The sequence below is a fragment of the Diadema setosum genome, chromosome 14 (genome assembly GCF_964275005.1).
Source record: "Diadema setosum chromosome 14, eeDiaSeto1, whole genome shotgun sequence".
Lineage (NCBI taxonomy): Eukaryota > Metazoa > Echinodermata > Echinoidea > Diadematoida > Diadematidae > Diadema > Diadema setosum.
Genome location: NC_092698.1, coordinates 30244932 through 30267769, shown reverse-complemented (window position 1 = coordinate 30267769; position 22838 = coordinate 30244932). Strand labels below are relative to the sequence as shown.

Sequence of the window (22838 nt, the reverse complement as noted above, 5' to 3'; positions counted from 1 at the left end):
GAGACGAGAGAGAGATTATAGCTCCTGAGATTTTCTGTAATCGCCATGGCAGGAATCGTACCTTGTCATACTTTATCCGTCAAAGACAAGATGCAGAAAGACAACCGTACAGAGTCGCTAAGCGAGATATATTATTGTTGTGTTGTGTATTGTGGAAGGGACTGTCAAATCGCACCTAGTGCCAGAAAGAATAGAGTATAACATGTATTTTTTTGTCCCTTTTTTTTTTCACAAGTGAGATGATGTGGATTTACGAAGCTGCGTAAGAAATGCAAAGGAAAGGATTTGGCACAGATAATTGTGCCCGAGCACAGGGGGAAATTTGTGTACACCCTCGGGTAAATACACCATTTTTCTGAATATATTTTGAAGGATTAAATGCAGTATCAAATTTTATCAGTATTTCGCCAGAATAGGATGACATTCATACTTGTTAATATCTGAATGTATGTCTGTACAGCCATTGCAGAAGAATGACAAGAAATCTTCAAGATAGTTACAGCTGACAATGAAATAATGCTGCCTGTCTGTTTTCCATTTTGAATTTAGTTGACAAGCTAGGATGGATGGAATCTGTTTACATTTTCTTTCCATGTTTTCGATGATGATATGTTTTGTGAATGACATTGTATCATAGCTTAACCAGGAGAAGAGTAGAGCTGAGTTAATCAAGACGCTTTGTGTAGGACTTTAAAGAATACTAGCTACTTGGCAGCGTATAAAAAAAAGAAAAATTTAAAAAAAAAGTATGGCGTATAAAAACGATTGGTATCATTATACAGTGTGTCATAATTGTTGTTTTGATTTGATCATGTAAAAGCCAAATAAAGTTTACTTGTATGGGCATGCAGAGGATGTGTAGCTGCTTCTGTTACGTGTTTTGAGTGAGTGGAATTTCTGGAGTCTTGCGTACAAGAGAAGACAATGGTGGAGTTTTCTCTGATTAGAAGATTGAAAATGCCAGTGTCTTCTGCCAAGCGATGACTGTATATGCCATATATTTAATGAGTCTTCTCATTTATTTATTCATTTATTATTTTTTTTTTTTTTTTAATCGGGACTAGATAATTTTGTGTGTGGTTTTAACTCACGATTGTAGATTACAGTAATGAACAGAGAACGTACAGGTGTATGCCACATTCATGTCTGGATCAGAGTTGGTACTTTTGCATTTTGTAAAATTCAAGAATAACACCCGACTTCTGAAATTCACACAATATATGGCAAATACAGTAGTCGGTTGTGCACTCGTGTGTATGGCACATGTCTGAATGCCATGGCTTCCTGAACGGACCAAGTTCACCTAGATATACAGTGCACATACAATGCACTCCGGTTATAACGAACACGGTTATAACGAAATTCCGGTTACAAGGAAGTAAAAATTCAGGTACCATAAAACGGGGTGAATAGGGACGGCGAGGTGAATAGGGAGAAAACCGAGAAAAGTTTTTTGAATGTGCATGTTTCATATTTGCTTGAACTTTTTTTCTTACTTTTATCACAGGATGGAAGGACCATCCAACAGTGTCCAGAAAGTGGTCCTTCTGATGTGAAAAATTTTTTAAAGGGTACAGGAGATCCAAATAAAAAGTTTTCAAAAAAATCACAAAAAAATCAGGGCGGTCAAAACTTTTCTGCTCCTGTGGCCATTGATTAATGAAATTCGCTGAAAATGTTCATGAATCTAGCCTATTAGGTCCTACAACACACCTTTAAATATGAAATAATTATTACTACAGGAATTTGTGACAGCACATTTTTTCTTCTCTTGGGCAAAAAATCAGTTAGACTGGGGTGAATAGGGACACCATGGTGTCGTTTGATTGGCCCTTTAAATTTTCTGTGTGATTAACTATTACAATGTCATAAATTGCTCTGAAATGTTTGTTATGTCCAGCTATTTCCAAAAGTGTGAATTTTTATTCTAAATCTCTTGACAAGAGAGCAATAAGATCTTTGGATATGTGGCTTCACTTTTGTATACATAGATGAGAGTGAACTTTGCTGTCGTAACCCTAACTTGGGGAGGAAGGGTCTGGGAACCCCGGCCCCACCCACCCTCTTGGGAATTTTTTTTCACTGCCTAAGACAGGCTAGGACTTTTCCACTTGTATTTCGTGACCCTTTTCTCTGTCTTCTGCATGTTTTAATGCCAATAACACATCTGTTTGGGTCAGACCCATACTATAGGTGCCAGCTTATAATTGCTGTAAGAACTCCCAAAATATCCCGACATCATAAGAGTCAAGTTACACTGAATTTAGAGTGTATGAATAAGATTGTACATCATGATTTGCCACTACAAGAAGAAGTGGGTTAATATTTGAGTGCAATTCAATGGATTAGTAAAGTTTTGACCTACTTTTCAATCTTAAAGGTCCAGTTTACCTTTGGGAGCAGTGATTTCAAAAATTTTCAAGATATCATATTTGATGCACATGTGTAGGTCTGTTGTATCATAAAACATCCTACCATATGAAATATTTGCAATAAAACCTAAAATATAAGGAGATATCAGGGTTTTTCTCAATAAACCGTAACTGTATACGTTTTAGTTTGAAATTTTTTTTTATTATAACTATTGTTCACATTTTGTGTATTTAACAACACTTAACATCGATTATACGAGTTCAAATTTTGACAGTGGTTGTTTCTATCCCTAACTCACATTTTAGAATTATTTTATAGCACTAATGCTTTCATCTGCAAATGGTATATTATGCCTTTAACCTTTGACCTGATGGGTCACATTTTTTTATATCAGCTCATATTGTTGGGCTGTTGCAATTTTTGTTAAAGATTGATTTATCAATGGAATAGATTGCTCTTAAATGTTTGTATATCATTTTTAAACTCTGTAGTTGTTCCCTTAATCCAATTCATTGGATGGATTGAAAAAAAAATGCCTCCAAACAGCTTTTTTTGGATCAAAAATAGTGTTGTCCCTGTTGACCCCAAATTTGGGGTCAATAGGGACAGCATCATTTTATCAAAAAACATACTTTTCCCCCAAATATTTATTTTTTTTTCACAATACCAAATTAAAGGTATTTTAGGTGGACATAAAATCCCCACGTAAGATTGAGTCTCTGGGCTGCATGAAAAAAAATACAATCATAATAACTTTAAATTTGTCCCTGTTCACCCCGTTTTACGGTAGCAACTTCATCCACACTATGTGTTTTTATTGTTTATTTGTTCGGTTGTAACGAAATTTCGATATAAGAAAGAAAACTGCCTGTCCCGAGGACTTCGTTTTAACGGGAGTCCACTGTACATGTAGATTGAGAAAATGCAGCAATATTAGTAGAACATATCAGTGAAAGTTTGAGGGAAATCAGACAGTCCATTCAAAAGTTACATTTTTGAAGTTTCAGTGCTGCCATCGCCAGATGAGAAGACTACTACAGCTTGTGATCTTACATGCATAGAATGATATGAAGAAAAGATAAAGAAAATACAATGTATTTTCCTTTTTTTCACATATTGAAAGAGCATTTGACTTGGCACTTTCAGAAGGCAGGGGGAATAATATTACCCATTATATCGGTAACAAGTCAAAGGAATGTGTATATCTACTAGCAGTTGTTGGGAGTTACGCGAGCCATTTCTCATTAAGAGTTCACTCATGTATGTTTAATTGTCAAGCAAGTAAAGTTGTGCTGTCCTTTCAACCATAAAGGGGAATTCTAGACCAGTTAAAAGTTAGTCTGAAAAGAAAGTGTAAAATTTTATAGCCAACAGTGAAATTTTGATCAAAATCAGATAAGAATTTGGGAAGTAATGAGCATTTCTTGAGCAGTTGACATGAATATATGCAAATAAATGAGCTGATGACATCACCTCACAGTTGACCGTGCACGAAAAACTGATAGATGTATCAAAGGATAATTTACCATTTGCAGATATAACAAAAGCCCAGCATAAGTGTTTTAAAATAGTTCTAAAATGTGAGCTAGGGAGAGAAACAACCACTGTAAAAATTTGAATCCGTAAAATTGATGTTAAGTATTGTTAAATATACAGAACGTGAACAATAGTTACAGTTAAAATGTTTCCAGACTAAACCGTCTACAGTTACAGTTTCTTGAAGAAAATACAGATATCTCCTTATATTTCAGGATTCATCACAAAAATTTTATATGATAGGATTTTTTTTTTTGTGGCACAACAGACCTACACATATACGTGTATGTATTAAATGTCATATCTTCAAAATTTTTTAAATCTACTTATTGTATGTTCCCAAAGGTAAACTGGACCTTTAATTCAAATTTCTGCAAATAAAATGTGACACATGTTACCCCTGGTAGAACAAGTTCAAAATAATGATCAGGCAAATATATTAGGATTTGAAATTGAGGCTTAGTTGCATATTACCAAAAACAAAACAAAAGGAAAAAACTAAACACAAACAAACAAATCAGGAAATTTCAAGATCTATGTACAAGCTACCAGTATATGGCAAGTTGTGAGATAGTAACATCATCGATCCACTCACTTTCATATTCATATTGACTGTTTAAGAAGTGCCTTGCCAGAATTAGTAAAACCTCACAATTTTGTAACCACCTATAAATATGGACCTGTGAAAAAAAACAAGTACACACAGAACTATTGCTCCTCTATTGTAAGTTTGTGGGGGGGGGGGGGTTGTGTGTGTTTGCTGTTTTGGTCATAAGAAAGAGATTATCACTGTCCCAGGGTTCCATGTTCCTAACATGATATCTTCTAAACACCTAATAAAAACCTCCAAATCCCTGCACCACAAACACACAAACACACACACACACACATTGAAACACTGAATTATATCACACAAACACAGAACTACACTGTAACAATCTGAAATACAAGTCATGTGTTTATTCACATGATTAAAACAAAAGTTCAGATATGATACAAAGTAACAAAATACAATAGGTTAAAATATATATATCGCCTTATCAAACATTTTCAAAGACACAAAAAAATATTCACAATTTCTATTAGATTTTCCTGGAAGTCCACTATGATCTACAAACATTTGCTTAAAAAAACTACCCAAGGAAGGAATATACTTGATGTAAAAAAAATTCCCTTTTCTGTTACTTGTGAAAAATACAAACTGCTCTGCTTGGCTGAATTCACAAATTTTAAAGGTCTCTTTGGTACAAAACATCACCCCTAGAAACCGAAAACCCTAAAATCCTTGCATCATGATTTCATCCAAGCTTTCAATAAAATAAGATGCACTTTCCTAAAAAATGCAAAGTTGTATCTTCAATAACCTCTGCTTTACATGAGGGGTTTCATAACAATGACTAAAACTATAAACATAACAGAAGGAGTTAGGGTCAAACACTTTCCTTGGAAACCTAATATTGGCAAGATGCATCAATCTATCCTTTCTCTCTTCTTTAAAAAAACAAAAAAAAAAAACAGGAAAAATCTTGCACAACAAAAGTTGAATCAAGGCGGGGTATCCAACCGCACTAGCACCTCTTGTTGGTACAGCACAGAGGCATTTTTCGGATGGTACCTGGGTAGCACACACACATTGTGGACGGACGATGTGATACGTTGCATACCGGACAGGGTATGTCATAAATATTAATTTATGTGTCATTTTTATGTCATATGACAGTTTAAAAAGGACTAACTAGATTAAAATGACATGAAATACATCTCAACAATTTTTCAAATTGATACCACACTTGGACAATTATTGTCAGGTAATAATTTCCTCCTAGCAGTCCTGGGGCCAAATTCCAAATGATGTCACCATTGACTGTACTGTGGAATTGCTTGTGGCAATAGTAATTATAACTGTCAATGACCTGAACTACATTCCACAAGGCCAAAAGGGGGGGGGGGGGGAATCATTCTATGAGGCTACAATCTCTGTTGCAGGAAATGAAAGGGCAAAACATGTTGAATCTATGTTCACTTCATTTCAAAGTAGTACCACAGCTACATTTGATTGTAGCAGTCCTAGGCATTTATTTTCAAGCTTTCACCCTTTTGTTCACCCATTTCTTCATATTTTTCTTCGATTTCCCAAATTCATTTACATTATATGTGTCATTTATATGCCATATATTGTTGTTGTATACCATGTACACAATATGCACAACAGACTTTTCTCTAAATCACTAGGCCGTGTTTAATGTTCTCTAAGCCACATCAACCAATCATTAGACCATGGACCTACTACACATGGACATTCATCGCTCGTTGATTAATTCATGCACCTGTTTCTGTCGGAAGCATCACAAAAGAAAAAAAAATCATACATGATTTCCCGCTTTGATCTCATCTGTACAGCTGATAACCAACCTGGATAAAAACAAGACGGTGCTTTGAGAAATTTAAAACTATATGCGCAGAAAATGATATCTCATATATCAAGAAAAATGCATGTGCAGTCGTCACGTATATTGCAAAATGATCGCTCAAGGAATTTCATTTGCAAAAGCATGTACTTAACGAGAGAAAGCAAACATTTTGGCAGGTTCATTGTGATTTGTCATCTAATTATTCGCATTTTTTTAACACTGTTTTAGAGTAAACATTTACAGTAACGGTAGGCAACATGTATGTCTTACAATCAAGCTGCTGAAGACTAGTCATGAGTATACATGTACTTAGGCTAGTGTTTATGGAAAATGCGTGTTGTAGCATAATTTACTCATCATCAACGGGTTATGCAATGTTACATGCATGTTAATAAGTGTCAACTTCAATAATCACCAATGTTTTGACACAAAATTTGTCAAGTTTTGAGGTTTGCTGCTAACCATCATTGGTGTTAATTTAAAGGCAATTGAGTAAAAAAAAAAAAAAAAAAAAAAAAAAAAACCTCGGCCAAATAAGACCAAAATGAGGGACACGCTTCGTCAGTGATGATGCACTATTACATAATCGTCTTTGTCCAAACATCTGAATGTACTCATTATGCACTCAAGATGCAGATAATCAGGTGGCAGCGGTGTTGACGGAATCAAAGAAAGATTTCCGTTCATAGTCCATAAGTGTAGCAGGTCCATAATAAGACCATGTGCTCTACCCACGGAGCCCAAAGATGAAGAGGTGATGTGAGGTAATAAATTTCATGTCATGCAGTGGCTTTAGGAGTTGATTTTGAGATAAATACATTGTACATACTGAACAGCAAAATAGAACACCTGTACCTACTGGGCAGGGGACGTGAACATCATTCATTCAGCCTTCAAAGAAAAAAACAACAAAAACAAAACAAACACAACAAGGCATCCTTTAAAAAAAAAAAAAAAAGAAAGAAAGTATACATAACAATCTCATCTATTTACAGAGGTGTAAAAACATGAACAATCAGGTCATTTACATTACAATGATAGTAAATTCTTCTACCCTCTAGTATATACAACATCACGACACACATTCGGACAATTGTTTGTTTGAGCGCAAGTCACAACAACTACCCATGTCTCGGGCACACAAACAGTGCTGAGATCCTCCATCCACCATTAATTGTAAGTATCAAAAAGATATATATTCCTTCAGCTCAGTTTCCTCTCATTTCTTTTTTTTTTTTTTTTTTTTGATCATTGCTTTCATTTTTGTGGATCTTCAATCTAAAGAGATGATGAATGTGTTCTGTCCCGGAGAGCTACATGAATTGTATACTTTCAGCAGTGTCACAATAGCAAATGTGAATACCACTATACATGTATTGTGTATTATGAAGGCCCCTTTTTGTAACTTTAAAAAAAAAAAGTATCAACAGCATCATCAAGTTCATACATTCTCTCACTTGAATGTATGACAGACACTTTTATTTGCTGAAGTATTTAATAGTCAACAGGCAAGATGATGCCACTCAGCCACTTATCTGCACACAGCCCTTGTGGTACGGTGTGAATGCAAAAAAGAGGTGGAACCCTTTTTGAAAATGTATGTACAAAATTGGCAACATGAATTCAAGTCTGCAGAAATCAACATCTGCTTCACTTGCTCAATCGAGCACAAGTTGAAGATAAATGCTCGGGCACCAAATAATCATATATCTAGTATCAATAGAAAACAAGAGGGGAAAAAAAGCTCAAACAAGCAAAAACAAAACAAACATCAGTTTACACATCTGGAAGACAAAAGAAGAAGTTTGAGGTTATACAACAACAAAAAAAAAATGGTCATGGAGTGACATTTCATTTCAGCCACTCAAGATATTTTCTTGGAATAGGGACAAATCATAAAGAGCACACACTTTACAAGTTTATATTTTATAGCATCATTTTGACACTGCCCACACAGCATGTGATGGATTTTGGTATTCATATCTTGAAAAATAAGCTTTTATTTGGCAAATGTCTGATAATAATTGAAGGCACTTCTATAACCATTAATGCAAAAGCTTGACTTTGGCAGAACAAAGATGAACATCCTTGTAACAAAAAAAAAAAATAAAATAATAATAATAAATAAAAATGATGCATACACAAATTTTGGCCTCTATACAAACTTTGGCAAATCATTTAACATGACAAGCATTGACACAGATTTGCATGAAAGCTATGCAAAAGTTGGAATAAAATCCATTACTAAACAACCTTTTGAAATCTTTGGCTTTGATTCACATGAACACGCACTCGTCAAAAATATAAATTTCCTCTTTATAAAATTGTACAGATGGCTGCTTGAATGGCAGAGATAAATTGGTCTGACATATTTGCATAACAAATGATCAGCTATGAAAATGCAGTGAAGATAATAAAGTAGTCATTGCAGATATTGTCATTTTTTTTTTATTGTTTTTGCTACTTTCCCCTGATCACCCTAGCACCTACACATGTATTTCAAATTGTTTCCTTCTAAGTTTAGTTACATGTACTGTCGTGACATCACCAGCTGATCTGCATTTAATATGTCTTCAAAAGGACTTAACTGCTAACAAACAGATATTGGTAGAATCAAGAGATTTGCCTATCTAAATTCAACTCATTCTCCAAGTATGACTAATGTTTAATTTAGCCTCATGACTACAAAGTTTGACCACAAATCAGATTACAAAATAATTTTCTAGTGATAACATTACAAAATATGAATACTTAGAATCTTTATACAGTATTTGACCCTTGACCATGAAAGCCTGATAAGGTGACCAGTCATCACTTTTTTTGATAATAGTCTTTTTTTTTTTTCATTTCTAATACATGAAAGTATTCTCACGGTGCATGATTTAAACTTACCATAAACTGACAAGAAATCTATTTCGACACATTCAAGAAAAGCTTTTAGAGTAGGCTTCCAAGTTACGATGAAAACAAGCATGTGATAGATGGGGCATTTAAGCACAGTGTAGGCGACAAATAAACCTTTCGATATACAAACTATTGTCGGATTTCAAACATTCTTAGCCATATCATCCTTAGTTTTTTTCAGCTTTATATCAGCGACCTTATCAAGGTAGAATGGCAAAGGGTAGTGTATTTCTTTTATCATATCTCCAGACCCATTATTCTCATCGTAAAGGCTAGAGTATGTGACGAACCGAAAGCAGCCGGCCAGATCAGCACTTGAAGAGTTTAATCACAAAACGAGTTAACTCCATTCTTGTGAATTTGAGATATTTGTGAGTAAACCTGCTAAAAGACAAGGAAACAACAAGAACATATGGGATATTTTGAATCATAACTGCAAGAATATTCCTTGTTATGCAACAAAGTGAGGTATCATTGGACAGGTTTTATTTTGCTTTATTTGATGGTGATTTTTCTTTGAAATCTATAAAATTGGCACTTAAACCGATTTGAAATCAAACTCTTCAGTTGTTCCCATCTCTGGGTTATCATGAGCCTACCATCTCTGCCACCTGGCTGGGACACCAGTCCATTGCCTTGTGCACCACATGTACTATAATTAGGCCAAAAAAAAAAAAATTGTTGCATTGGCGTAACCCGCCCGACCCTAAAAATTCCGCCGACCCCATGTTTTTTTATTTATTTTTTTGCTATCGATATCAAATATTTTGTTGATTGCGATCGCGATCGCACAAACCCGGAAGTGGAAACGGCTCTGGGGATATCGGATGTACGAGGGACAGATCTAGCGCCTCGCATAAGCCTTCCTTGATCAGTACGTCATCTGTTTCCAACACGGACACGTACTCTAACAAGATTTATTCAGTGTATACGTAGCATTCAGACTGCGATGTATTGTGCACAGTTTTGCCGTAGGTTTCTTGTGTGGAGAACTTACACGAATCTGTATATGTGGGACTGTAATAGAGATCGCCGTGTGCGATGAAAAGATCGTACATATGGGTCAATTTGCATCTATCTTATCTAAGTCAAAATAGTAAAATATGAAGCGAAAACACTCAGGATAGGGATTTCAACATCTTTAAATTCTGTGAAGGGGTATAATTCCAGTAATATCAGCCTCATAAATGATTTGTAGAATAGATGAACACAGCACATTCGGTGCAGCAGTTGTAACTGTTTACTGAGCTGAGCACGAGTTTTACACGTAAAATGCAGGTAGCAAAAAAAAAAAAAAAAAAAAAAAAATCCGCCCGACCGACCCTATTTGAAAATCTCGTGTTACGCCAATGCAACAATTTTTTTTTTTTTTTGCCTTACTGTACTATAAGTGGTTGGACTGATGAATGGTATACCATTAAACTGCTGATCTTGCTAGCTACAATGTAGCATCATCACGGATGCCAACTTTGAAGGCAGCAGTGTTCTGAGGGCCAAAAAGGTGTATTTTTGGCACACCAACAGCTTTAAAACAATATGGGGAAAACAGTATTTTCCATGAAACCTGCAGTATTTTAGGCAAAAAAAAAAAAAACCCGCAGTACTAAATACAGCAAAAAATGTAACAGTTGGCATCTCTGTATCATGCATAGCAGTTTTGGGCCAAGACTTGGCACATCTAGCACATTTGGGCCAACACTCAGCAGCACCTTGCCACAGGCAAGCAATCTGGTGTCTTCATGGAGGCTAAGCAATGAATCAAGGCAGACTGGTGCCTTGATATGAGGCTAGATCATTCATCACCCTTGCCTCCGGCTGCTTGCAAATGAAAAATTGCTATGTAAATGACAGTGAATAATTGCTCGTATTACCCCTGAATTCAAATGAATACTGTATATCTGAATACTCATAGAAACAAGTGTTCCTGTCTTGGCACACTTCATGAATACTATTTGCTTTACATAAAAAAAATGTACATAGCGCTTATTCTAATTTTTTTTTTATTAGATGTCGCACACTGTCTCGATGCCGGCTGGTAAAAGTCACAAACATGCACGTATGTATGTGTATAAAGATGGTATGATAAAAAACTAAGCCCTCCTTCATACGGCACTCTGAACAAATTTCAGCTTGAGGACTGTCACTATGGAAACTTCCAGGCAGACCAATTTTCAATATTCAGCAGTTGTTTTTTTGTCAACTTAATTTTTCACTAAGTATTCAAGGCCTCTTCTGTAAAAGGAAGCACAGGCAGCCAGTTGAACACACTTGGCAAAATAAGAAAAAGGAAAACTGCGGACAAAAAGCAACATGCTTGAATGTCAGAGCGATGGGTCTGTGAGCATTGTGGCAATCTTGAATTTCTCTCTTTCGTTACAGTCATATGCAAGGATGTCATATCCAATGTACATACAAAGATGCTTTGTCCAGAATGGTTTGTATTTTCTGCGCAGTCTCACCAAAAATAGAGATTTCTGCACTGCTTTGAATAAGAAAGAGCGAATCTTACAAGGACGGCATACACACAATCTTTACCAACCACAGTAAACAATGAAAGAAAATTGATCTTGTCACATGGCTGGCAAAATTCCTTGGACGACAGCCACTGGTTAGCAACCCAGCATCTTATTACAAATCTCGCACTACCATCTTCACGAGGCTTCACGAGCTAGACGCATGACCTATCAAATTGACCTTTTGTGAAAGCAAGTAGTGCATGCACCTTTAAACTTTAAATTGGTTATTGCATGAGACTTGAGATTTATACTCCTTGGTATCTAGCACACATCCATGGAAGAACATAAGTAGGGCGGACAATTTTATATCAAATAATCAATACTTTGCTCTGTCTTTCTTCGGAGCAGGTGGTTCCAAAATACTAGACCTATGCCAGTTCTATCCAATTCAACAGTCATCTTCAGCATTTTGTGACTTAATCCTGCATTCTGATCCACGTTAGGTTTTCATGTTACGACTATCTACTATCTATGTGTAAAAAAATATGGTATAAAGTTGAGCTTTATCCTCTGTTCAAGGAAATACAATATATGTAACAAAAATTCTGTATACATATATATTATGAATACAGTGTATTCACTCAGATTTATCTGTGCTACGCTGAAATATGATGCAAATAGAATCTTTCTACTATGAATGCCTGATCATTTCTGAATACAAAAAAGCTGTTACTACAAAGACTTCCCTCCATCACATCACTTTCTCAAGGTTCATGGAAGACAAAGCACCACATTAAAAGCACACATGGTCATCATCAGATAAACTCTTTCCTGAAATATAAAAATTGGCACATACTACCTTCTTCTGGAAGCACACAGGACTTGAACCACAACCCTTGATGTAAAAAAGAAGCACTACATGATGGAGCACACACAATGAGTCGAATCGACCATAGCAGAACAAAAATACTGACCTTTCAGTACCTAGTGTAATACTACCTGCATATTGAATACAAATTCTCTTCAAATTAATTCACTCATTTCTGTGTCAATAGAACACTATCAATGCAGGGATTCTAAATTTGTCATCAATTTGATATGAACAGATTCATTTTTCTCTCTCAAAGAAATACTCACATCCAAAGAAGACATGTAACCAAAGTTACAAAGACACGACAGTCCACAAATTGATAAAGAAATGGCAAAAAAACATTGACGAACACTGACAAATCCTGGATGGAATCGGGTACTGCAGCATTTTGAACAAATCGGGAGCTGTTTCAGCAGAAAAGTGACTCTGCCCTACACCCTAACCTCAATATTTCCTTACCCCTAAAAGAGCAGGCATCCAAAATACAATTTGTATAACAATCTACCATGTGACCTGTATACATTGCCAGAGTGCTGCAAGCCCATAGGGCAGCATGAAAATCTAAAGCTACGTAAAACATTTCGCACTGCTTTGAAATCACCTTCCCATATTCGCTGAAGGTGAAACAATTGCTACAGCTGCAGTGTCCTATGCATCTATCAGGTCAACTGCGTATCCAGTGCAGGAAAGACACATCAAGGCTTTCAGACTTTCAATTTCAATTAATCAACTGAGTACCAAAGGGGTGTCATCACTTTCAAGAATTAACTGAAAATGTCATTTGGTTCCAGATGAGACGTTGGTCAATTTTGTAAGGTAAGTTAATGTACTGTCAAACAGCAGATTTGAATCACCATTAATGCTTTCAACAACATTTGGGCAGTAGGCGATGGCTTTCATACAGTAATCCTGGTTCTTATTCAATTCATGGGAAATTTGTTAAAATATTTTTATCAAATTCTACTATGATAGTATGTCACTACAAGAACTAAAGACATGCAGTGACACACACTAAACTATACATAACAGAGAAATGGATATCAATTTCTCTCACATTCTTAGCACACATGAGATACCTCAACCATACCCCCCCCCCAACACACACACAACAATCATACAAAATTTCACAGCTACGCATATTTAGCAATATCTTGGGAATTCCTTTGTGCCTGATGTGATCTATACATCGATGTATGCAATCACTGTTTAAAAACCACAAGACACACAGATTATGCGAATTGGCACAAAATGTTACCCGAATTACCACCACTTTAAGCCATTCAGCTATTCCTAAGACTTTATCCTTCCTATGCACTGACAATTACGACATCTACCCTGCACGCACTAGGGTGCAAAACAGCTCCACGAGACTAAGTCTTCAGCACAGCATCTCTTCATACTGAGCATTCCCATGCTGAGAGGTCGGACTGTCCCAGCACCTTTGACCTTTGACATGGCCCGCCATGCTTTGCGTAGTGTTACATCATAGACAGGAAGCGATTCTCCTCGGCTAGCGAGGTCAGGATGGAGGACATGTCGCTGACCGCCATGTTGGCCATGGAAGGGTTGATGGCAGTGGAGCCATCTCCCGCCGACTGGGGGTAGCCTGCCACACCCTGTGAGTTGTAGGTCATCTTGGCGTCGCCACCAGTCTCCCCCTCCATGGTGTCCGGGACTATCTGCTGGACATGGTCCAGCGCGTCGGAGTTCAGTGCAGCCAGCATGTTGGCCATGGGGTCATTCTCACACTCCATGTTGCCCATTGCATGCTGGTGAGGCCTCTGGGAGGCGAGGGCACGCTGTGGTGGCGGCTGTGGCCGCTGCTGGTTGTAAGGGTTGCTGACCACGTCCACGCTGCTGCTGACCTGGTTGCAACCGGGAGACATCTCCATGGTGGACGGCTGCTGCATGCTGCAGTTGACTTGCGGCTGCCGGTGGCCTGCCATGCCACGGCTATTCTCCTGCTTCATGTGGTGAGGGTAGCCCGGATGCTGCGAGTTGTACGGCTGGCGAGGTGGTGGTGGCTGTGGCTGATGTTGTTGGTGTTGCTGCTGCTGATGACCATGATGAGCAGCCATGTTCATGTTGGTGTTGGGTATGTGGGCATTGTGTTGCATATAGCCGCTTGGCATGTGGCTGCCAGCTGGGTGGTGGCTGTAGCTGCCGGCATTGCCACCCTCACTCATCTGCGTCTGTCCATTCCATTGCATCTCCTGCTTGCACTGGTCGTCCAAAAACTGCACCATCTCGTCAGGGAGCATGAACTCTTCAGGCCCACCGGTACCACCCGTATCCATGCTCTCCTCTGGAATTGTCTGATGCTCAAACTGATTGTGTGGAATGTTCTGCCACGGCACCTCCCTGTTTCCAGCCATCTCCTGTTCGGGTATCGTCGGAGGAGGCTGGTTCATGTTGTGGAAGACTGGCTTGAAGCTCTTCATGTTCTCTGGGAGAGGAAGGGGCTGGGCGTTGTTGAACACATTGTACTTTCTGTTGCCCTGAGAGGGCTGGTTCAACCTCATGGGCTCACTGCCTCTCCTCACATCATTACCTTGCACCTCATGTGGCAAGGGAGTCCGTGGAGGGTGGGTAGGCATGCTTGCGACGCCACTGAGCCTCCGATAACCGGGTGGTGGCATGGGAGAAGGTGTCATGCCGAACCGCTCGTCACTATTCTGTTGCATAATCGTCTGATCATACCGGGCCTGTAGATGCCTCTGCTGCTGCAGGGTCAGCCCCGGGAGTCCTGTCGGCCCGTTCAAGCTGCTCGCATCACTCGACCGGCGTGATGACCCGGCCGAGATGGGGTCATAGGGGGAGTTGACACCCATGTGACCCGACCACTGAGATGCTCCGGACGTCCTGCGGGATGATAGGTAGGAGCTGGTCTGGCTCGAACGGCGGCTGGAGAACTGGCTGCCCATGAAGAATGACGACGCCTCTGATGACCGGCCGCTGAAGTAGGAGCTGACAGTGCTGTGGTTGCTGCCACGTCTGTTGCCCAGGTTCTCCAGGCTTCCTGTCATAGACTGTGAGCTGTCACAGCGTTCCTCCAGAATCAGCTTCTCAATGGTGCGATCCTTTGGTTTGAAATCAACTCCATCTGGATCAGAAATTAAATATAACAGAGTCATTACCTTGTGACAGAACATGATGTCATGTTTGAACTACTGGCAAGTAAAACAGTACTCAAAGTTTGCACAAGCAATGTAAATGAGGCACATTGATGTGACAGAAGTCAGGCAGAAAACTGTCTTGAATAAAATGAATGGCACCAATGACAGAAAAGTTGAAATTTGAGTGAAATCAGACAAATGTAGAGAAAGCCGTGACAATCAGAATGTCATCACATACAATGTTTTCAATGATGAATGGGCATTTTTCCTCTTTAAGTGCCATCTACCTGTTACGTACTTTGATACCTGCTGGTTCCTTTTTTCTGACATGTTTTGTTAAAATGTAGATCAGCAGATGTGATCTTAAATATTTCATTAGTAGAGAGGGAGACAAATTCAAAAAGACTCATACCCCATATCTTCACCCTTCTGCTTAATAATCTTTTGCTTCAACTCTTTATGTGCCATGGTGTAAACCCCCTGCATGCCACATTGTTCTCAGACACCAACGTAGTCATACTTTGAGAAACCATTCTGTTTTTCAAATCTATGTAACTTTTGAAGATTTCTGTTGAGCTGGACATGTATGGTGAGCAAAGTTGTAGAGAAGATACCAAGCTTTGCTTTGATGTAAATTGTACATCAAATCTACGATTGTTTTCCTTTCAAATGACCAGTAGTTAATCACTCTAAATCATGACTTTTGCACACAAAACAGTGACAGAAACTTGGAATTTACAGGCCAATCCAGTAGGGAACACTGATTGCTAGTCAATCACCACATAAAGTGCAAGCTAAATGTGAGAGGAACGGAATCGCAAGAAACACTTTCATTGTACTATGGCATTTGGTGATTTATTGATCGGTTAGGGCGGCTTTGTGTGCGTTTGAGCAGAATATGCGAAGTTGACTGAGTCGGGTGTGTGAATGTGGCACATAAAGAGTTAAAAAGGAATCTTGTTTGGGGGCACCGAAGGTTCTCAGATAATTGCTGAAGGAACGGCTAGTGGGCAACTTGAGGTCAAAGTTGTCATATGTCTAAGCCACTTATTAGCAAACATTCTACATTCACACAAAGAAACCATTAAAGGGAAGATAAACCCCAAGAGCAATGTGGATTGAGTGAAAGCAGCAACATTAGTAGAACACATCAGTGAAAGTTTGAAGAAAATCGGGCAGTCGATGCAAAAGTTATGAATTTTTACAGTTTTGGTGTTGGAACCGCTGGATGAGGAGACTACTAGAGGTTATGACGTATGAGTGGACAACAATACCAAGAAAATACAAAGAAAATTCTACAAAAATCCATTTTTCATGAAACTTACAAATTCCATCAACTTGATATTGACATATGTTAAGGGTAGCAATTATTCCCCATGCTTTCTAAAAGCGGTTGGTCCATTGCTCTTTCATAATTCTAGAAAAGTGAATTTTTGTTGAATTTCCTTTATATTTTCTTTGTATTGTTGTCCACTCATACGTCATATCCTCTAGTAGTCTCCTCATCCAGCGGTTCCAACACCAAAACTTTAAAAATTCATAACTTTTGCATCGATTGTCCAATTTTCCTCAAACTTTCACTGATGTGTTCTACTAATGTTGCTGCTTTCACTCAATCCACATTGCTCTTGGGGTTTACCTTCCCTTTAAAAATGTCATACTTTCCTGCAAATATAGCCCCTAACATTCAGCTTTGGAAAATATTCCAAATATACTGGGAGAAAGACTTTGATTTTGAAAATCTTTTTACCTCTAGGAAGAGAATTTTGATAATATGCTCCAACACTTCCCATCTCATAGTCTAGATGGAGGATTGCATTAGGATTCTGAGAACTTCCATATTTACAAACGTATTCACTGATTCACTGAAGTATATGCACTATTGATCAAATGTGAAAGGTTCTAGAAATGTTTTCTGAGGATTTGTTCTTCAATGCCCACAGCTAATATTTGAGGTTGTAAAAGTTGTTGGGGCTTACGATTGTTATTTGCCAAGGCAGGAAGCTGGGGCGCAATCTGGGGCAAGGTGGGCATCCCAGGCTTCATCTTCTGCGCCATGCGATTAGACGTGGGACCCACTCGGGCCTTGGTCTTGATGGCCTTCTCCATGAAAGGACTGGTGGTCCTGCCAGCAACCATAGGGGCCGTGGTCACCGCAGTGCCTCCGCCCCTGCCACTGCGCCCTCCCCCACCCAGGTGGGCGCCGCCGCCATCGCCGGACTCGCCGACGTTGGAGCTGATCTGGTCGTCCTGGATGAGTTTCTCGTCGTCGATGGCCGTCAGGTCGCCAATGCTCCCTCCAGCGGCGTTCATCTCCACGCCACTGTCGTTGTGCGGAGAGCAGCTGTAGTCCACGACAGGAGCGCTGAGATGGGCACTCGGGTGACAGTCATGGTGGACACCTTTCGTCTGCCAAAGGCAGGGAAACAAAGCGTGTTGTGGGTGATTGCATTTCATATCAGTCATGCTCAGGGTTACTTGCGGGTATGTTACCATCAGCATTGGTTGCAGAGGCCCTTTTGGCAATTGGGCGTTACATGTTTGACAGCCACTCTTACTTCTGCTAAAAATACTGGCAGTAGACAACTAATCCAAAACACATGTTCACTGTAATTGTGGTGCTGCACTCTCCGAGACCTCAGCTTTCCAACTGAATCCACAATATCCAATATGACAAATCACAAGAAATCACTTCCTCATAAACTAAAACATATATATTATTAGCAAAGCCACTATATGGCCCAGAACTAGACGTGTTGGGGAAACTGCTGTGTGCTAATCTAATTTGAACAGGTAATTAGGCCAATCACATTTGAACTGCTGCTATGCTATGCTCTTTAGAATAAAAACTGTCCCTTCAAACACTTATCACTTATGCATAAAGCATTATATAGCCAATTCTTTTTTATTGCTATCAGAAACTCCCAGCATATATTGCTTCAATGAAATAGGGACCAACCTGAATTGTGTTGTCATGAGAAAGCCGAAATCACTTACCCTGTTGTTATTGGTTGACTTCGATGAAATCTCCACAGCCTTGCTTGGGACTTTCTTCTCCCCGTCTCCAGGGCTTCTCTTGTCCAGCTCCTCCCCCTTCTTGTCCATCCTGTCCCCGGCCCCAGTGCCGGGGCCTGGGGTGGGGTCCTTCTTGTCCCCGCGCTGCCGCTTTGTGACGTGGGCCTCGGGCCCGTGCACCGTCTTCACGTGCTTGCGCAGAGAGCTGGGGTCTGTGTAGCGTTTGGTGCAGCCAGGTATTTTACAAATGTATGGTTTCTGTGGAAAAAATATATCATTCGTATCAGTTGGTAAGAGTTGCATGACATTATGGATTCAGGATGCGCTTTCATGAAGTTCACAAGCACAAATACATTGTTCATACCATATGACAACAGATTTCAATTACATGGCAAAACTTTTTTGTGAATTAAAGAATGCAAACAAGTACAAGTGGTTGTGGAAGAGGTTAACAGCTGTAGGCTTAAGGTACAAAACTTGATTTACTAATTTCAAGCCCATTCGAAAATCTACGAATTGATCACATGATGAAAAGAAAAACGGCGTTGTATAACTTTACTGTACTGTCATGAACCTGGAAATCTGTTAAGCAACTTCATATACATATTGTACCTGTTTCACATGGGTTTCATGTAGGTGTTCCTAAGATGGCTGTACAAGGTACCCCTGACAATGTACCAATAGTGGGTCAAATCATTAGAAAGGTAGGACTAAACTTCCAGTATCCATTTATCCACAAGCACTTGATGCATTGTGGATGTTCAGTGAAGAAAGCAACTTTTACAAGTGTCCACATGAGTGATGTACTCCGTGTGCCAAGAATCTGAACTAGTACTCACCGCGTTGGAGTGGGTCCTATTCTGATGCTTGGCCCTGTCGGAGGCGTTGGAGAAGGCCTTGGTACACCCCTGGAACTCACACACATAGGGCCGCTCACCCGTGTGGGACCGTAGGTGGGTCTTGAGGTTCTCCAGTCGGGAGTAGGCCTTGCTGCAACCTTCAAACTGGGATGCAAGGTCAAGGGTCAAAGGACAGGTAAAGATGGATAGATGAACACATTCATCATTGGTGTCTTGAAAACACCCTTTTAAGCACATGGTAGCAACTATCTGATCTAGCTGCATCAATTGAAGTATGATGCAAACACAAATGAACCTCTTTCTATCAGTTTAGAGAAGTTGGTTGGCTATAATCTTTGTTGTAACTTTTGTCCCTACACATTGATTATACTTTCATCTCATTTGCAGGGAAGCTAACCTCGCTTTATTTACTCAAATGATGAGAACTGCACAACTTAATCATAAGTGGGAACGGATGACATGTCACATTAGTTTTTATACAAACAGCATGGCATGTCCTATTCTTTTTAACCCTTTATGTGCCTACGCAATTAGCTATAACTTGCCATATTTTTTCAGCAGCATCCAGTCAAATTAGCAAGCCTAATCAGGCATAGCAATATGCCTCAGTCCCAAGAGGCAGGCCATGGTGATACAATAGGTACGTATAAGGGGATTGGGTAATCTCTGTATTCTTTGCCAATTAGTTTTCGGATATCTGTGCCAATCGGAAAAGAGAGCACTCCAGTGAGAAGATGCCAATAAGCAAACAAAGCATGTTGAATGTCAAAGCTCCAATAAGTGTCTTTGACAATATAACAGCATTAAAACTCTCAGGCCCAAATTCACGAAGGAGGTACAATCTTGTCCATGGTTTAAACCATGGACAAAGACCGTAGTTTTGTACGGGGCGCCAAGTGTCGCATGGCCTATTTCGTTACGAAATCAGTCATTTCTTTGACGAAATGACTATTTCGTTAACAAAATGATCATTTCATTGAAGAAATGTGAACATTTCGTAACGAAATAATCCATGCGACACTTGGCGCCCTATACAGAACTATGGTCTTTGTGGACAAAGATTGTACCACCTTTGTGAATTCGGGTTTCAGTTTTCTCTGTATGTTTCTCCTCCTAGAGAATACAATAGCATTAAAACTCTGTTTTCTCTGTATATCATATTTCTCTTCGCAGAGAGAGAAAGAGGGAGAGATGCGTGGGGGGGGGGGGGGGGGAGGCAGAGAGGAGGAGGGCTATGATAGTGGCATGACATATAATCACTGTTGCACACTACTCACGGTGCATTTGTGGGGCTTCTCGCCCGTGTGTCGGCGCATGTGAACCACCAGCATATACTGGGCCTTGAACGGCTTCTCTTCCCGGATGCAGTCCTGCCACCGGCAGATGAACTCCTTCCGCTCGCTGTGGATGTGGTCATTGTTGATGTGCTGTGTAGGGGTGAGGAGGGGCAGAGAAAAAGGACAGATAGGGGGTAGAGAACATCGTTTATTTATCATTGCAACAAAAAGATCACTGATTTCATCTCAGCAAAGTGATTGGTTCAAGAGATGAATGCTCTAGACTGCAATGCATCACTGATTCCTAATCACAAAGGGCACTGTGGCATCGAATGGATAACCCTCCCGACTCCCAATCGGAGGACAAAAACTAGATTCCCATCCAGTGCTTACATCTTTGGACAAGATGTTTTTAACCACCATGTCCCTCTCGACCCAGACGTATAAATGGGTGCCTGGCAACGCTAGGCTAATAATAATGGCAGGGCCCTCTGGTAGAACAGTGTCAAAACTGAAGAGGCTACAAACTGTACCCTGGATAAATAATACATAATTATCATTATCATTATCATCATTATTATCATCATTATTTTCATTATTATTATTATTATTATTATTATTATTATAATTATCATTATTATTATCATTATTATTATTATTATTATTATTATTATTATTATTATTATTATTATTATTATTATTATTATTATCATTATTACTATTATCACTATTATTACAAAACTTGGTATATTAAACACTAACAACATTCCTTTGGACACATTTGACTAACATGGACAAATTGAAAAGATTTTTCAAAAATTCATCAATACACTCTAATTCTCAATCAATGAAAGGTCATCAATTTCAAAATTGTATCCAGGACTTTGTGTTTTGCCATTCACTACAGAGGAGGCGTGTGCCTTTCACTGAATTCAAGAGAGAGGCACATACAATGTATTTGTACTTTCAGTGCACACATATTAACATAATAATAAGGAACTCTGAGCAAAGGCCACCACAGGAAAGAACTTCACTGTGCAGTACCCAGTTGACACATGTTCACATGATACACTGACATTTGCGCACAGAACTTTGCAATTATATGACGAAGTTTGTCCAAACTTTCACTGGTTTCGTTCTTGTATAATGTAGCATTTACACCACAAGTCTTATCCCTTTGAAGGAGAATGAAAAATAAATATAGATAAGAATGGAGTGAGTGAATATCACTAGAAACACTGCTGAAAATTTGAGGAAAATCAGACCATCTATTAAAACGTTCTGAATTTTGGAAGTTTTTATTTATTTATTTATTCAGTCCTTTTTCAACAGGGTAGCCCCATCAGTAGGCAGGTACTGTTCATCGCTGCATGAGACTATTATAGTTCACGACCACACATAGATGTATGTAAAATTCAACAAGAAAATTCAACAACATTCCATTTCTTTTGAAAAGTTAACATTCCCTCAACTTGTTACTGACATATGGTGAGGTAATATTATTCCCCAGCTTTCTGAAAGAAGCAAGTCAAGTGCTCTTTCATTGTGCTAGAAAAGTGAAAATATACATTGTACTGCATTTCCTTCGTATTGTTTTCTACATTGAAAATGACGTCACAAAGTTTTGCACAGTCTTCTCATCCAGCGATGGCTGCAGAGAAACTTCAACAATTCATAACTTTCAAATAGTTTGTCCAATATTCCTCACACTTCACTGATCTGTTCTACTGATATTGCTGCATTTCCACAATTTATAGACCGATTCAATTTCGATGACCTATTCACCTACCGCCGCTAGCGGCGCTATAACGGTCGCCATAACTGGGGGCCAACGGGGGGCTTCCAGCGAGCTAGCTACCCAGCAAGTTGCACTTGCAGCTCAGCAGCCTAGCGTACCCATCGCGCATAGTTAGCCGGGCCTGGCCGCTGCGCCGCGGCCGGCGACCGCCGCGCTAATATTGTGATTGTTTACTCACTGTGGGAAAAGTCATTCAGCGGCTTTTAATGCTTTTCTTTTAG

At 39.2% G+C, this 22838-nt stretch overlaps 1 protein-coding gene across 1 annotated transcript in view; it reads right to left on the bottom strand.

The window, feature by feature from the left end:
* Window positions 1–13978: 13978 nt before the first annotated feature.
* LOC140237700 (transcriptional activator GLI3-like) overlaps window positions 13979–22838 on the bottom strand; it is a 109532-nt gene continuing 100672 nt past the window's right edge. The window contains exons 10-14 of the mRNA XM_072317625.1: window positions 20820–20969; window positions 19522–19686; window positions 18665–18940; window positions 17647–18076; window positions 13979–15654 (exon numbers count right to left, since the gene is read on the bottom strand). Of these exons, the coding sequence (XP_072173726.1) occupies window positions 14030–15654; window positions 17647–18076; window positions 18665–18940; window positions 19522–19686; window positions 20820–20969 (2646 nt within the window). The 3' untranslated portion in view covers window positions 13979–14029. The remainder of the gene's footprint in view (window positions 15655–17646; window positions 18077–18664; window positions 18941–19521; window positions 19687–20819; window positions 20970–22838) is intronic.